The sequence below is a fragment of the Lacerta agilis genome, chromosome 1 (genome assembly GCF_009819535.1).
Source record: "Lacerta agilis isolate rLacAgi1 chromosome 1, rLacAgi1.pri, whole genome shotgun sequence".
NCBI classification, from domain to species: Eukaryota; Metazoa; Chordata; class Lepidosauria; order Squamata; family Lacertidae; genus Lacerta; species Lacerta agilis.
In genome coordinates, this window is record NC_046312.1 from 76,260,585 (window position 1) to 76,278,778 (window position 18,194).

General features: G+C 41.0%; 1 protein-coding gene across 3 annotated transcripts in view; it reads left to right on the forward strand.

Moving 5' to 3' along the window:
• Window positions 1-18,194, forward strand: part of LRP5 (LDL receptor related protein 5) — a 189,994-nt gene that overhangs the window by 118,552 nt on the left and 53,248 nt on the right. For all 3 annotated transcript variants that reach the window (XM_033156106.1, XM_033156113.1, XM_033156120.1), the window contains 3 exons: window positions 1,496-1,693; window positions 3,476-3,672; window positions 7,389-7,520. In XM_033156106.1, the coding sequence (XP_033011997.1) occupies window positions 1,496-1,693; window positions 3,476-3,672; window positions 7,389-7,520 (527 nt within the window). The remainder of the gene's footprint in view (window positions 1-1,495; window positions 1,694-3,475; window positions 3,673-7,388; window positions 7,521-18,194) is intronic.

An 18,194-nucleotide genomic window follows, 5' to 3' on the forward strand; every position in this document is an offset into this window, starting at 1 on the left:
CAATATGCCAACAATGAGTATAAATGTTAAGTAGTTGGTGAATTTTCTTCACAGGACCTAAGTAGTCCTTGATTTTTAAAAACAATAACAATGTTTTTCTCATCTAATGCTTGACTGTAAGGAAAACAAAATAATGAAGTAGGCCAATAATAATAATAATAATAATAATAATAATAATAATACCACCTTTATTGTCAATGTACAACCTGTGTACAATGAAATTAACAGCCTTGCTGTTTATGTTGTGTTCTTGTATGCTGAGTAGATGAATCTTGTTTTGTAAGGAGAGGAAATTACTTTTGTATAGAAGGAACTTGGGAATTTTATTATAGGTATTCGCATTCACTTTTGGACTTAGCAAAGTGTCTGCCTTCAATCTATAGGTGATCCTCCAGTTGAAAATTTGAAACAGCCTAGGAATCATTTACATTTTCTCAGTTTGTTTTTCCTTTCTTGACCTGTTTAATTTTTAGAAAGTAGTTGTTCTTTTTGCACCTGTCTATTCACTCTGTATCTCAGAGGAACATTGTGTATTGCATAAACACATGCTAACAAATGAGAAATCCCTCTTCTTGTGGAACAGCACTCCTGGGTTGTTGGTTTTTTAAGGTTTTAAAAGTATAAATGGAAAGTATATTGTCCCCTGTTGCATAGCTGTGGTATCTTAAGGTTAAGAGGAAGGGTGTGAAATCAGCCACAGCATGAATTTATTGCTACTATGCAGTTCTTTATTTTTGTATCCTTAATGTCAGCAAGCTGCCTAGTAATAGGTAATTTACTACTATAAAATTAGATGAGAAATGTGATGCATAGGCATTATTGTTTGTATATAATTTGTATCCATTGCACCTGTATTCTTTGGCATATATAAACCAATTTAATCTAGGTTCTTGTGCTATTATCAGTTTGGCTCAGTTGTCTCTGATTAATTGCCAGAGGTGCATAATAAATAAGTTGTTGCTCAACTCTTGTATTTAATCAGGCGCAATATTAATTTTTTCTGTTACATGGAAGAGCTTATATTACACCACTGAAAATAAAATTGTAGATTGAAAGATTGAATGCAGCATGTAGCTATTTGCATCTTATGAAATCTGTGCTAACATAAGCTTAGAGGTTCCACCAGAGCCATTGTGTAAATACACAGAGATGAAAAAAAGGTAAGAGACAGTTTTTAAGTCCAGTTTTCAGGGCATTCTAGGCAATACATTTTTTTTCTTCTAGATCAGGGGGTGGGCAACATTATCAGGATCTATGGTCACCTTTCTTGGGGGAGGAGGCATACTAAAGGAAGTGGAGGGCTGCAAGTTGGCCCTGCAGGTTGCTCACTTGGTTCTAGAGCCAGTCAGTTAAGGTATAACATTTAAACAGATGGTGCTCGAGTTTTAAAGAAACCTTTGATATTCTGGCAGTTTTTCCTTTTAGATTTCAGAGGCACGTGAACTTCAGGAGTCTACTCCGTCACCATAACACTTGTATTTTTAATACTTTCTAGGTACATGTATTGGACAGACTGGGGGGAAACACCTAGAATAGAGCGTGCTGGAATGGACAGCAGTGTTCGGAAAATAATTGTGGATTCTGACATTTACTGGCCTAATGGACTCACCATAGATCTCGAGGAACAAAAGCTTTATTGGGCTGATGCAAAACTGAGTTTCATTCACAGAGCGAATCTAGACGGCTCTTTCAGGTATGTGGCATGTGTGTTTGTGTTCTTTCCTCCTCACATAAATTTAATGTTTCTCAAACACTGTGACTACAGTGGTACCTTGGTTTACAACCATAATCCGTTGTGGAGGTCCATCTGTAAACCAAAACAGGTTGTAACCCAAGGTGCGCTTTCGCCAATAGGGACTCCCCCAAAAATGTTTTCGTAATCAAAATGGTTTTTTTTCGTAATCCAAAAAAATGGGTTGTGATCCAAAAAAAGGTTGCAAACCAAGACACACACTTCTGGGTTTGACGTGTTTGTAATCCAAAACGTATTCAAACCAAGATACCACTGTAAAGGTTTTTCATCATCAAACCATACAAATTTTGATATGAAAATAAAAACTCTCATTGTGTTCAGACTTACTGGTGCTTGCTCTTTTAAAGGAAGATATGTTTGACAGTGGGCTGCTTTTTAAAAAACAACGCTGCCATAAAGTAATGTTGCTATAGTTCAGAACATCTAATTGGCATATTTTGCCACTTGTAATGTAAAAAGCAACAACTAGAAATTAACTTGTATCACACGCTTAAGAGATATGTTGAAAGGATCCAGGAAGCAAGTGTGATATTGGGAGCCCTCTCCCCTTCCTCAAGACCACTGCGTTAAGCAAGGATAGTGGCCCTGTATGGTGTAACAATATTTAGATTCAGAATTCCTGTCTGCTCCTCCTGGTATGCATTGCTGTCACTTAGTTTGAGATACAGTGGTACCTTGGGTTACATACACTTCGGGTTACATACGCTTCAGGTTACATATGCTTCAGGTTACATACTCCGCTAAACCAGAAATAACGCTTCAGGTTAAGAACTTTGCTTCAGGATAAGAACAGAAATTGTGCTCTGGTGGCGCAGCGGCAGCAGGAGGCCCCGTTAGCTAAAGTGTGCTTCAGGTTAACAACAGTTTCAGGTTAAGAACGGACTCCAGAACGAATTAAGTACTTAACCAGAGGTACCACTGTACTCTAGATTTCCCCTTGTGAGCTCTTTTGAGAAATCCCTAGTCTTGGGCATTGAACATTGTGCAGTACATGTCCATGTTTTGTGGTCAACTCAATTTAATTCCTTTGCATCAGGAAATGAAGCTGCTTTTCATATTGCATTACAAACTAATAAATTATTTCAGAGCAGTAATGGAAAATACAAACAGGCTGTTTTCATGTCTGAGTGTGCTTTAGTTCCAGCAGTGCTAAATAAGCTTGAAAGAAGTAAATCTTTTATGCTGCAAAGGCTGCCACAGTCACCCACTTCTGTTACTGGCTTGATGGTGTTCCAGAGCAATTTGCATTCTGCATAGTGCCTTGAATTTACTGTAACACAAATCAGCTGGAACTAGTTATTGCTACAAAAAGAGCAAGGTGTTTGAATGCTTAGAAAAATTGTTGCACACCCATGTGCTCTTTTTTTGCAGCCTCAATGTATATATTTTTGCATGTGTGACGATTCAGCAGAGAGGGTTGAAGTATGGTTGGGATAGCTCTAGGTCAATGATGGCCGAACGTGGCCCTCCAGCTGTTTTGGGACTACAGTTCCCATCATCCCTGACCACTGGTCCTGTTAGCTAGGGATGATGGGAGTTGTAGTCCCAAAAACACATGGAGGGCCAAGTTTGGCCATCACTGCTCTAGGTGAACTGATGTGTTGCTGTTTCTGGAAGTTAGTTGCCTTTTATTTAAATATTGACTGAAGCCTTTAAGGAGCTCACATCTTGGCTCATGGAATGGTTATGGCAACTAAAATGCTTTTCCTCCCACAAATCTAGGCAAAAAGTTGTGGAAGGTAGCCTCACACACCCATTTGCACTGACGCTGGCTGGGGATACTTTGTACTGGACGGACTGGCAGACTCGCTCCATTCATGCCTGCAACAAAAGGACCGGAGAGAAAAGGAGAGAAATACTAAGTGCACTGTACTCGCCAATGGACATCCAGGTTTTGAGCCCTGAAAGGCAGCCGTATTGTACGTTTCCTACATTTATTTGCTGTAGTTTAGGCATGTGGAGTGGGTGTGGTTTTGAATCTGGGACTTTGGGAGAACACCCAGGAACTTCAGAGAGAGAACATAAATGATTCATCTCTTTGATGCAGATGTTAGCAAGCATTGTGAATGAATAGCAGGTTAGGCAGAAATTTAGCTTGGCTGTGTGCGTTTTAACTATCATGTCCTCAAATACTGGATTTGACAGACTTACGTGCCATGGTGCTTTCAACTGTGTTTCTGCCTCTTATGTTTACTGAACACTAGCATGTATATAGCCAACAAGCTCAGAATTGCTTGGAAGCAAGCTGAAGCTCTTCTGCACACAACATCTCATCCTCTGACTTCTAGACTTCTTCAATAACTTCCTCAATTTGATCCACCTCTTGATGCCAAGGATGTTTCAGAGGGGCTTTGCAGGTGGTGATGTCAACAGTTTCTTTGGCTGTCATTGGCTTAGCTGCTTTGATGTCAGAGGGATCAGACAAGCTAGAGCCATACAAATGAATACCAAATGCAGAGCCTAGAAAGGCAACAATGTATAGTCAGTTGATTATAATTATTAATTATTGTGGGGATGCATTGAATTTATAAACAAAATAAAAAATAAAAATAAAAATCCTTCCAGTAGCACCTTAAAGACCGACTAAGTTTGTTCTTGGTATGAGCTTTCGTGTGCATGCACACTTCTTCAGATACACTGAAACAGAAGTCACCAGACCATTATATATAGTGAGAGGGTGGGGTGGTGGGAATGGGTCATTGGCTAATAGGTGAGGTAAGCATTGTGTATGCCATCAAATGCCAACAGTGCCCTTCAGCTCTCTATATTGGACAAACAGGCCAAACCCTACGCCAAAGGATAAATGGACACAAATCTGACATCAGGAATCACAAGACACAGAAACCAGTAGGAGAACACTTCAATCTCCCAGGACATTCTATACAAGATCTCAAAGTAGCTGTCTTACTACAAAGGAATTTCAAAAATAGACTGGAAAGAGAAGTTGCTGAATTGCAACTTATCACCAAACTTAAAACCATGGAGAGACCTGATCTGAATAGAGACATTGGATTCTTATCTCATTATACATGACAAAGCTATTTTTAGCCATCTCACCCCTTGCTTTTTCCTGCAAGGCCAATTGCAGTCGTTAACAGTCGTCAACAGGTTTACCTCACCTATCAGCCAATGACCCATTCCCACCACCCTGCCCTCTCACTATATATAAGGGTCTGGTGACTTCTGTTTCAGTGTATCTGAAGAAGTGTGAATGCACACGAAAGCTCATACCAAGAACAAACTTAGTTGGTCTCTAAGGTGCTACTGGAAGGAATTTTTAAATTTTTTATTTTGTTTCAACTATGGCAGACCAACACTGCTACCTACCTGTAAGTGAATTTCTAAGTAACCTTTTGCAGCAGAACAGCAGAAGATAAGATTAGCACAAATTGCTAATGCAGTCGATTCCTAGTTTTTGTGCTAGGAAGCAAAGTCAAATAAATAGAATTTCTTTATTCTGAAGATATTTCCAAGCTATTTTTCCTGCTCCTCTATACAGGCTTTTATCTAAAATTGATTGCTGAAGTTCATAGTACCACCTCTGCCATTCTTTAAACAGGTTGTTGTAAGGAATTGTTTTCCACTTTGAATATTACTAATGCCAGGTATCAACATAGCTATCGAGAAACTTTGCAGCAGTTGATTTAGGAGCTCAAATATCCACGTAGATGGAGCCTCTATCTTTCATCAGTGGAAGATCTGTGAAAAATAAATGTAAGGTCCTTGGATGGTTGCTCATGAGTAACCAAGCAAAACTCCAGCCGTTCCTTTAGTAGTTTTCTTGTGCATACTATGTACAGTGCAGAGCTTAAAAGTTCATGTCTGTATCAACCGTCTGCAGAATCCGGGAGTGGCCCCTTCCGGTTCTGACCCCAACATAAGAGCTTCGGTATACGAAATCCCCACCTCCCCTCTTTTCGTTTCACCCCTCTACGCATTTGGGGTGACGAAAATGGCGTGTCTCTCTCCTCTCTTCTGCGTGAGGGGAGTGCAGGGTCTCTCCAACATCCCCAGAGCCTCGGCTCTCAGTTCCCTGGGCTGCCTCCCCCTCCCTACTGGAGACATCGCTGTCTCCCCTGCTGGAAGAGGAGGAAGTGCTACTGGTCAGGTGGGACTGAGGCTCTCTGTAGCATCCCGAGAGCCCTTCCACCACCCTGAGCTGAGCCTGGGACAATCCCCTGACAATAAAAATGGAACATATGGTACACCCTGGTCTTGTTTTGCAGCCTTTGCATTGTTCAGAATATTGTAGTTTGCAGATGCTAACTATTGGGAAAGTGCACAATAAGTTCATGATTTAGAGATAAGTATTAGCAGACCCTTGGGTCCTGAATCTAATAAACCTGAAATATTTGGTCTCTGGATGGGGTACTGGCTGTACTTTGAAGAGGGAGGATAGGTTGACAGCAAATCACCATGGAGTAAACAAAAGAATTTAAGATCTGCTCTAGCCGAGAAACAGGTGCAGGACTTCACTAAAATGCACTCAGTATGTGCACTGCTACGGTTCGTCCTAGCGTTCCAGATGGGGTTGTGTGGTGCTTTCTGAAATTCTTGACATTTCTCTCAGCTGAGGGAATGTCCCGCCCTTGGGTCACAGTATTTCTGGCCAGCAGCGAGGGAAAACCTGGTGCATATGGAGATACCATCTCCTAGAAATAGCTGAGATGCCATTGTCTCTTGACTAGGATCGGATTTGGATTCCACCTCCCCCCAAATGGTTCTTGCATATTGCTGGTCTGATTATGGCCCACGCACAAGGCAGCGATAATCTGGGAGTGCACAGAATATTGGCGTCTGATTTTCTTGGCACACTTGAATTGTTACCCCCTTTTGTATTGCTGGCTGCCTTTTTTTGTTGTTGTTGCCATAATCCAATGAGATTATTTCCAGGAGGTGTTAAAATCAACTATAACAAAACACAACTTTAAAACTGATTGGCCTTATGAATATGTGTATGTGGAAGGGGAGAGACTGATTTATGTGCTTTGCTACAATTGTGTTTGGTGCTAGTAAATACAAGTTGTGTTCTGCAACCGTAGTTTTAAAGCTGCCACAGGAAATCTCTTTAACAGTCCTGGGACAGTGGCAGGGGATCGTTCTCCTCATTCTTACAAGGCTCCTAGCAGCTTCTACAACATTTTCAGGAGTTTCTCCACAGAATCCTCTAGCTACTTTCTGATCTCGTACGAGTAATTTGCTGATCTCACGTCTTCTTTAAAGGGAAGCTGCATCATGCATTCCAGCCACAGTTTGCCTTGAAACAATTTTTGTACCTAGTTTCTAAACTACGTGTTGAAGGTGGGTGGGCAACCTAAAAGGGATTTTCTCAGGCGAAGTCAGTGTGTACACATGCACTGTGTGAATTGCTACTCTAGGTATCTTTCTAAGCCTTATTATGTAGCATTAAATTCCTGTCTTGCACATTCTTCTTAAAATTTAGGAAAGATGTGTTCTACAAAATGTAATATACAGTAAAAAAAGGTGTATATATATTAAAATTATGTTCAGAGTTGTTAAGAACAGGATACTTCTGGGGGAGAAATGTTTATTTTTAGCTTACCTCAGAGAATTGAAGCTCCTCAGCGTTCTGGAAAAATGTAAAATGCTCTTCTCTCTTTTTTGATTTCTTAAGTTCATACACCCTGTGAAGATAATAATGGGGGCTGCTCCCATTTGTGCCTGTTATCTCCAAGAGACCCCTTTTACAGCTGTAACTGTCCCACTGGAGTCCAGCTTGAAGAAGATGGCAGGACCTGCAAAGCGGGTAAGTAATGTGGCCAGAGAAATTGTTGCTCAAGAGAGTTCTAGACTAGTACCAGAAGACTGAGACACTTTGAGGTTGGTTTGGACAAGTTAATTCCTTCTTTGTCTTCAACAAGGGTAGCCAACATGGTGCAATCCACATGTTTTTGGACCACAATTCACACCAGCCCCAGACAGTGTTCAGGGCCATACTTACTAATGGAAGATGAAAGGGGCCATATTAGTCTAGAGAAGTTATTTAAGTAATGTTTTCTCTGTGTGTATTACTCTTCCTTCTCTGTATCCCAAGCTATTCCCTCCCTCCCCATTACAGGGTCTTTTATGTATGTATTTGAAGTCTCTCAGTTGCAATTAATTCACTTGGCAAGAGCTCAGTCCCAAGTCTATAGAAGATGCCTACATATTACTGAATTCAAGGTTAGCTTAAAGTATGGAGGCAATAGAAGTAAAATATATAACCACATCAAATCTTATAAGCATGAGAAGAGAATTTTGTATTTCCACAAAGAATGCATTCCACTATTATTGCTGCTTCCCTCCCCCCCCTTCTCTTATACAACTCCTCCCAATGTATGCAGGAAACAAAAATTGGATGCAAGCAACCATTTTGTAATGGTAATTTGTGAGCACTCCCTTGTTAAAGCATTCATGCATTACAAAAATTATGTATTTCTCTCAAATTTAGGGCTGCTTAGGAACTTCTGGTTTTAGAATGCAAAGTATGGAAGAATATATATTAAGTGTCCATAAGGTTATGTTGGCATACGGTCTTTAATGACCCAGTCCACGGGTTTTGGAAAACCAGAAATGATGCGTGTTATGTTTGAGAGAAATGTGCCAGGGAAATTTGCCGAATCTTGGATTGTGAGCGCTTTGGATTTAATGTTAAGATAGGGTTGCCATATGTCTGGAATTTCCCGGACATATCCGGAATACTGCAGTCGGAAGCAGTGTCCAGGCAGAAATTGCTACAATGTTTGGGAAAATCTGGACGTATGGCAACCCATGTTGGCAGTGTTGTTTTTTTTCCAATCTTTCTTTCTTGTCCCCTCTCCTCCACGTGGATGCTGTTCTAGAGTGTTCTACTGCCACCCCCACCCCTGAACCAATTGCAGGGAGCTGGTGGGCAGAGGGAAGAAGCCTTGTTGAACAAACAAAAGTCTCTGTGCAGGCTTCCATTGATGAGGCTCATTAGTTGCAAATCTTGCTGTTCTGGACCTGACACAAGTGTCTTCCTCCTTCTTTATTGCAACAAAATGCACAATTTTTCTGTAGATGTTTTGCAGTAATCCCACCACATCAGAAGCAGCACCAGCACAAAGTGAAACACATTCTTATGGGCATATGATAGATGAGTAGCCATTTTTCCTGAGATAAATTCTAACATTGTGAATGGGAGAACTGCGCTACCAAAAGCAAATTCCTAACTGTGTAGGACTTAAGAAAGGGAAGGAGAACTGGAAAGAGGCAGTGCCTCGGTGCCTCCCTCTTGTGTTGAGAAGAGAGGGGACTCTTGACAGAATACACCTTTTCCTCTTTCCTTGTGACACTGCAGGATGTCAGGAGAACCTGCTATTTCTGCCCCCCCCCCCAAATTACAGGAAGCCTTGAAAGATTAGCTGTGATTCCTGAATCACAGGTGATTGGACTACACAACCATTTTGTGCCCTTCCAATTCCACAGTTCTATGATTCTAAGTATCACAACGTGCATTGCTTGGTTGTGCTGTGGACCATGAGGGCTATTTTCAACAAAGTCACTGCACTCACAGTCTGCTTGTGTAATGGAATTTCCTCTCCCTCTCCTTCCTCTGAGTGCCCCCTGCACCTCCCCCCCCCCAGCGTTTGCTGCAGAGTATCCAGGGTCGCTCCAGTCCAGATTGGGGGGCTTGGGGTGGGGAGAGAGGAAGTCCCATTGCTGAAGGCGCAATAACTTTCTTGGATACAATCCTGATTAATGAAATGCTTTTTAAGAATAAGAATAATCCCCATAGGAACAACATTCTAGATCTTGATGTAGCATGGTGGTCAGTGCCCACTAAATTCTCCTGCTTCTTTCTCCCTATCCCTGTGATTCTTGCTATAAGTTAGTTTTGTGGGGGCATATATACAATGCTGCAAATTTATTTTCTGTCTGCTAAAGGCAAGACATGTTCCCTTACTCCTGCTTCAGTTGTGTTACTGGCATGCTCTCTAATGCATTGTAGGAAGGATCCCCCCAACCCTTTTTATATATATATAAAAGCACCTCTCTTTTCATTGCTTTAGGAACTGTTCCTGAATACTCAGGACAAGCTTTTCAAAACTTTCATATGGGCCTTTTGTTTCTGGCAATGGGAAACTATAGAAGGTTGGCTAAAAGCATACAGAAATGAGTGACTTTTTATATGGCTGGCACCTTTCTGTTGTTGGGCCAGACATTCTTTTAAGGGTGGGGTGAAGGGGGAGTGGGATGGGAACAGGAAGTCTGGTTTTGCATAAGAATGTGGCTTTTTGGTTCAGTTTTGTGGATTATTTATTTCCCAGCTCTGCATCTATTGTGGCTCTCTGCCTTATGACACGTCCACACGTGCTTTCCTGCTATTATTAATTAACTCATTGGTGGCAAAAGGCTGGCTGTAATCCATTACTCAGAGGGGAAGAAATGGCTGGGATGTCAAATTGAACTCACATTGCTACAACCTGCACAGGTCACTGTGGACTTCCCTAAAGAATCAGAGCCTTTGAATAAGTATTTATGCACATAAAATTTCTTCAGCACTCTCATTCACCTCTTTATTTAGGGGTACAACTAAATATGTTGCAGGAATTAACGTGTGTGTCTGTGAGTGATGTATGTTAGGTTCAGCAGACTAGAAAGTTGGAATGGAGCCATTATGTGGGTGTCTTTTTTAATCCTTTGCCCTGCACATTTCCTCTGGTTTTAAATCTCCTCCTGAAGCTAATATTTGCCATATGAGAGAAAACATCGTATGCTGTATCAAAGTGCAGTACAGAGCTTGTGGGATATTTTCTGGTACAGAATTGAAATGCAGCTTTCATGTATTTCCATGGCAATTTTATGGGGCAGTATCTGACTAATGTGTTCCATCAACACAAGGATTTGCGTTTGCACAACAGAATATTCCCTCCTTTCCTCTCCCTCCTCAAATATACTCTGGAGGATTGGGGGGAACCCCAAAACAGATTTCAGGGATACATAGGGGGAGGAGGAGCAAGAAAGTTCCATCACACAAACACAAATCCTTGTGCTGATGTGATGCTACCTTGGATACAGGCAATGATTATCTTTACATACCATTTATTTGAAGAAATAACTTTTTTGTCTAGTTAAGAATGCAAATGAGAAAACAGGGTATAGTTGCTGAAAGATTTGGTAAATCTTCTAGTGTTATTTCATAAGCAGCAGGGTGGAGGAGAAGAGTGCATTGGAGCCACAGCCACGAGTTAATTGCTTATCATTGGTTGTATTTTAGGCAACCATACCTCAGCTGATTAAGTTGAGCTATGCACTCACACTGCCTCTTATATTTTCTCTTCCCCGTTTTTAAACCAAGGACTCTCTAATAAACCACATTTTTCCAATTCTTCTGATTTTAGGTTGCCAGCTTTGGAACAAGTCAGGATAGTAAACTACAGTTTGAAGTTAGTTTAATACCCTGGCTTGTTCTGAAGCTGGTAACCATAGTTTTGTGATTTGAACAAAACAGAAAACTCCGATTAATTGCAGGTTTCTTGGTGATTGCAGCTTTAGCAAAAGGACTCTGTAGGAGCAGGTGGTTTGGGCATATCTTGGCATAATAAACTGAGATAGGAATGTCTGAACTGGGCTATTACACACTTCCTGAAAAGGGAAGCTGTGGGCATTTTAACTGGTTGTTAATGAGTTGCCATTTAACCAGTTTGCTTGTTTGGTTTGTTTTTCCCCACACAAAAATCCAAGAAAAATCAAAACTTGCATCAAGCTTCTAGTGGGTAGTGGAGAAAATGGACACATGCAATATACCTCTTTTTAGAATTAGAGGGATTTGTGCTGATAATTACTGAATATTTGGTTCATAAAGGGCCTGCCCATTTTTTTTAATGGAAAGATTGGATTCACTAAAATACATGGCAGTTTTATATTAAACTCAGGTATTCATAATCATATTTAAACCACTGCCAAGATAATAATAAATAATTTTCTTTATTAAAGGAAGTGCTTGTAATAGTTGTATTAGCTGATGTTTATTTATCTGACTGTTAAGTGTTGAATACGCATATTTTCCCCATGTGTTAGTAAGGACAACAAGTTGTATTATTTTGAGGAAGGGTGTTTCACAGATCATGATAGACCTTGGCATTTAATTCCCCTGTTAGATCTTGTAATAGTGGCATTCGCTATGCACCTTACTTGAGTAAAATATTACCACCTACCGTACAATGATCCTGTTAATTTCCTCTCTGTGCAAGTCTGTATGTTAATTGTTATTTATTAAATTTCTACACTGCCCTTTACCCAAAGATCACAGGGCAGTTCACAATATAAAAACACAAAAAAGCAAATCATAGTAACAAGCATGATATCCTGCTCATGTTCCCCACAATAATATGCAGAGGAAATTTGCCAGATAACTTAATCTGTTTCAGAAACTAACAGGTCTATATGTGGCTCATCTATGCATGGCATTTAAAAACCAGCTTGGTTCTAATAAAAGTTAGGATGTGTTCTGTATTCATTGGAGGTGCGATTTTCCAATGAATTTCCCCCCCCCCGAATTTGCTAATCTTTACTCCCCCACCCCCAAAGTCACTCCCAGTAAAATGGGGCCTGTAAAAAGTTAGCAGTGGAGGGAGAGAGGCAAAAGGGTTAGCGAGGCACCCACAAGAGAGCATTGTTCCAGTCTGATTAGTAGACAGACAAATGGGAAAGGAATAGCATGGCATTTTCTGGCATGGATTAGCAACAGCAACCAGCGCTGTCTACATTTGTTTAGGTTGGGTGAATAAATTGGAGCATTTGTTACTGTATTATAAATGTCTTGTCACTTGTCAAATGTGAAGTGGGCCAAGGGGAGAATGACAAACAGCTCTTGTTGAGCTGGTGAGATAGGCTGCTTTGCTGCTGTCAACTCTGATTGGAGTTAATTTTGTAAATAGAATGCAGCTGCCATTTTCAGAGCTGAAACATGAATTTTTAATAGTGGCACAAAGCGGCGATCTCTGAAAGTGCGACACCTACTTTGGATATTTTAAAATGTAAACCTAATGGATTAAAGGGACTGCTATCTCAGTTACAAACCATCCCTCTCTTGTCTTGCTTCCTGCATGGCTTTTCATTAGCTACAAAATGAGAAGCGTTCAGGGACGGAGGATAAATGGACCAACACTTGTGTTTTGTGGGTTTGTTTCTCCTTTCAAATTCAGTTACACTGAGCAGGTGTTCCTAAATGCAGCTCATTAAAATGTCTAGCCTGTATGGATGTTAGTTTTGTCATATCGATTGACAAAAGCTCTGTTACATTTTCGAGAATGGAAACAGAAAATGTTAAGACAATTTAGTAGCAGAGTGAGGAAGTGGTAGAAGGAAAAGGTTGGTTGCTTTAACAAAAATTGTAACTTCACTCTGCTGAGTCTGAAGAGTTCAGGTTTCTTGCTTCCTTCTTTAAGCGTAAGGAATTTATGCATTTTTTCCTTGCTAATTAAGTGGGTCATATGGTGTTACATAGACATTCTTTTCCCTGTTTTTTTCCTGGCAAATAGTTGATGGATGTAGACTTAGACTTTTAAAAACAGTAAGAGTATATGCATTGCCTTAAATAAAGCTTTGGATCCCCGTTTTGGCTCAGGAAGGAATTTTCCAGCACCAACCCAGATTAGCTGGTGAACTTAGACTTTTAAGCATCTGGTTGTGATATAAGCTATTTTATATGCAGTTAATTTTACCTTAAGACATGGGGTTTGGATTAGCTGACCTTCAGGTGTCTCAAAATCCATTGCCAGTGGGAAAATCTTAGCTAACTTGCAATGTGAACTCGCTCACCCCACAATGCTGCCTGTAACTGACTACATTTGTGATGTGAATTGTAGCCTTGCATTTTCACAGTATAATTCTTCACAATGATCACTAGTGCCATAGCTCTGTGAACAGACATTTCCTTTGACTTAAATGAAATGTTTTTTTTGGGGGAATATGTTAAATACCAAATCATGGTTAGGGGACCGATTAAGGCATTGTAAGTGGTGGTGTGGACAGACCAACAAATGGGGCTTTGAGATTGAATTATTAGTGAGGGAGAAGTCAGGGACACAACGCTATAGTTCCGGAAAATGATTGTATTCAAGATTTTTATTCTTTGAAAGGTAAGTTACCAGTAAATGATTATTTCTTTGAAATTCATTTGGAGAAAGTTGAATGCTCTTAATTTTAGAAACGCATTCATTTTCTGGTCTGTTTTATATTGCATGGAAAACTTTTTAAAAAAAATCATGCTTAATGAAGGAAGCAGAGTTTATTCCTTGGCTCACCTTTGTTGGAGGCAGCATGAATCCAGCCTTTGCTGTCTTGGAGAACAGAGGTCAGAGCAACAGCAGCTAGGCCCAGCTGTCTGAGTTCAGGATGAGTCAGGCCCCAGATGAGTACTTCTTCCCGGGTTAAATTGAGGATTAGTGCCCCTGTGTCACCCTCTGTCTTTCTGCGTTTTGTATCCTGTGTTGAATGTGCTCTGTGTTTCAGAAATGTGCTTCTGTTTGTATTTTGCATTGCTTTAAATAAAAAAAAACATTTTTAATTTAAATTACTCAGCATTGGTATTCCTTCAAAGTCTGTGCGCAGCACAACATGCTAGAAGTGAGTTGAGTGATAGTCCAGAAAGTGTAAATTTGAAGAAGAAGAGTGTCCTGGTCGCTGCCCACCCCAAATAAAATATTTCACAAATAGTGTTTTCTTCGCTGCCCAGACAACGTTGGAAGTTGCAGAGACGCACAGTCCCTTTCCACAACGAGCCTTAATTACTCTGAATTTCTTTGAGAATCTTGGTAAAACATATAAGATGCAGAAAACTCCATTTCCAAGGTCACCATGCAAATTGGTATTGTCTGGTAGTGGCCACTAAATGGCTTTTGGGGACAGTGTGTCCTACCTCTGTTTGTCTCCTCTGAACCAGAAGTTATTATGTCATTAATTTAAACAACAACGCATGCAAGCCAACCCTTCAGGTTTTTAGCATTTTATAGGCTTTTAAACAACACAGGGGAAAACTTGACTACTGTGTACTATCTGGTATTGGTGCCTCAGCATGTTGTCGGAAACTTCTGTTTGTGTACTCCAGCTGCTTCCCCTAAATAAGAAATTGGCACGAGATGGCTTCTTTGAAAATGTGTGAGACTATCTTCATGATGGGAAGGAAGCTGGAGAAATTGTGTAGAGGTGGGATGTGTGCATGCATGTTTCTCTGCATTGGGAAGGTCCATTAGGCTGTATGTGCATACTCACCCCTCTTTTTTCCTTCTTCCAGTAATTGCAGATACCCTAAATATTAAGTCATTCATTGCATTTATATCCCACTTTTTCCTCCAAGGAGCTGAGGGAACCATGCATGGTTTTCTCCCTCCTCATTTAATCCCCACAACAATTCTGTGAGGTAGAGTAGGCTGAGATGCAGTGACTGGCCCAAGGTGACAATATACTTCCGTTAATGAAGCTGCATCACACTGTTGACTCATGTTAAGCTTGTGGTCCACCAAGACTCCTAGATCCTTTTCACATGTACTGCTAGTAAGCCAGGTGTCCCCCATCCTATATTTGTACATCTGGTTCTTCCTGGCTAAATGCAGAACCTTACACGTGTCCCTATTGACATTCATTTTGTTACCTTGTGCCCAGTTCTGCAACCTGCTAAGGCCATTTTGAATTCTGTTTCTGTCTTCTGTGGCATTAGCTACCCCTCCCAGTTTGGTGTCATCTGCAAATCTGCTGAGCATCCCCTCAATTCCTTCGTCCAAGTCATTTATAAAGATATTAAACAACAACGGACCCAGGACAGAACCCTACGGCACCCTACTTGTCACTTTTTCCCAGGATGATGAGGAACCATTAATGAATACTCTTTGGGTTCGGTCAGTCAACCAGCTACAAATCCACCAAACAGCTACCTCGTTCAACCCACATTTTTCCTGCTTCCTCACGAAAATGTCATGGGGGACTTTGTCAAAAGCCTTACTGAAATCAAGATACACTATGCCCACAGCATTTCCCTGATCCACCAAGTTTGTAATTCCATCAAAAAAAGAAATCAGCTTGATTGGCATGACTTATTTCTGAGAAACCCATGCTGGGTCTTAGTAATCACAGCATCCTTTTCTAAATGCTCACAGACCAACTGTTGAATTATTTGTTATAGGACCTTCCCTGTTATCGATGTCAAGCTCACCAGTCAGTAGTTACCTCAACCAGAAGCTTTATATAGATTAAAAGGGCATGGGGGGTTTAAATGGAAAAGGCATGGCAGATGTGCCATGAGGTGGAGCAGACAGGGCAGGTAGGGGCAGAATTCTTCTACCTGCAGCACCAGTACAAGGTGCTGTTACTTGCCTTTAATGCCCTAAATTGCTTGGGGGCCCAATTAACAGGCCTCCTCCACCTAACCCACAAAGTCAGTGCAGTGAGATACCATGGTAGATGGTATCAAATGCTGGCAGGAGGTAAAGGAAAGATGAGAGTGTTGCACACGTCATGTGTCTTTTTCTACAGAGGTCGCCCATCCTGGCAACCAAGGTGGTTTTGGTGCCATACCCAGGCTTGAATCCAAACCAAAATGGGACCAGATAATCAATTTCATCCAAAGGGGCTTTGCAAAAGCTCTGAGCTGCTCCATTCCTGTCTGCACATTGATGTCTGCATATATTAACATGTGGTTTACCCTTTCTAGTTCTTCAGTTGAAGTTGAGCCAGTCTGGCAATGATGATTCTGTTTACTTTCATCCATTAAATTAAGCACCACCTGTCTGGTTCACTGTGAATGTAAACAGATATCCATGCATTCTTGCATTTAGTTCTTGCTTTTGAATAAATATTTCCCCCATACTATTTCTTGCAAGGGGTGTGTGTGTGTGTGTGTGTGTGTGTGTGTGTTTGCACGCTTCACAGATTCTTTGAAGCTTCATCATGAGGCATGTCATTATATAACTTGTTTTATAGAGAGGCTATTTTTCAGTTTTCCATTAGGCCTTTCAGGGCAGTTTTGTTTCCCATTCTGAGGCCTTGATGTCTCTCTGTCATGGCAACAGTGGTGCCTGTTGTCAGTTTGGTTGAGCCACCTGGACTTTTCTCAAAGTTATGAGATTATACATAACTTTGCAGAGCTTAGGTGGCAATGCCACAGTCAGCTGCCATACCCTGCGGGGGGATATTTCAGGCACTGCACACAGCGATGGCTCCCGCCAGCCCACAAGCTGTAAAAGGGACTTGGCAGCCTGCATCTGGTATGTGTGCTATAAATTACCCATCCCTGAACTGCATTATTCAGAGTGCTGTATACATTTCTTAGCCCAGTAATTAGGCCTGTATTATTTGCTATGTCTCCTTAGAATCCATCAGGGGCAGGATACAAATGACCATGCGGGGAAGGAGATTCTAGTTTTGTGCCTCCCATTCCCTGCCACATAGGCCTTTCTACTCCCCACACCCTCCATTTCCTTGCCCTTGAACAGCCCGCTTTTTTGGCAGTACGGTTACAAAAGCATGCATGATTATGAGGTGTGAGTCTGGAGAAAAGTGCTGCAACCTCCTAACTCGTTGGAGTTTGTAAAAAGGCATTCCTGAGCACGGTTGCAACCTGAAATTCCAGGTTCATCAGCAAACCCAAGCCTGCGAAGCCGATGGTGTCTGAATCCTCTCTGCGACTGGCACCCCAGTTTTGTCCAAATCACAGTTCCTGCTCATCGTCAACTATGTGTTTTAATTGTTTTCAAGCTGCTTAGGGGATTAATAGAATCAAAAACTGACATTGAAATGTTTTGATTCAACAGTAAAAGTCTATCCCAGGGGACGCGGGGAGTAAAACGCAGTTGAAAGATGTGGAATGTATTACGAATTCAAGTGTTATTTTTGTAAAAGGTTTCTGTTTTCTTCAACTTATATCCCACTAACTGTCTAGATAGTTCACATGTTTCTGCAGAGGAAAATAAAACTGTAACATAATTGTGTTATGATATGTACAAAATCTTAACAGTACAAACAGGTGGGGGAAATGCTACACGCTTTCAGAAATTTTCATAGGCAAGGTATGGGTCTCTGCTAAGCATACAAAAACCCCAAGGCTTGCCCCCGAATATTATTATTATTATTATTATTATTATTATTATTATTATTAATGTACCGTCCTATACCCAGAGGTCTCAGGGCGGTTCACATAAAAAGATCGTAGTATATAAAATAACAATAAAAGCAATAACCCAATAATACCCACCCCAAAAGAGCCACATTTTAAAAGGGTATGGAATGCTGATCAGGTTAACCAAAGGCCTGGTTAAAAAGGAACGTTTTTGCCTGGCGCCTAAAGGTGTATAATGAAGGCACCAGGTAAACTTCCCTGGGGAGAGCATTCCACTGACGGGGAGCCACCACAGAGAAGGCCAGTTCTCATGTTGCCACCCTCTGGACCTCTCTCTGAAGGATGAGGCTAGCACATGGATGT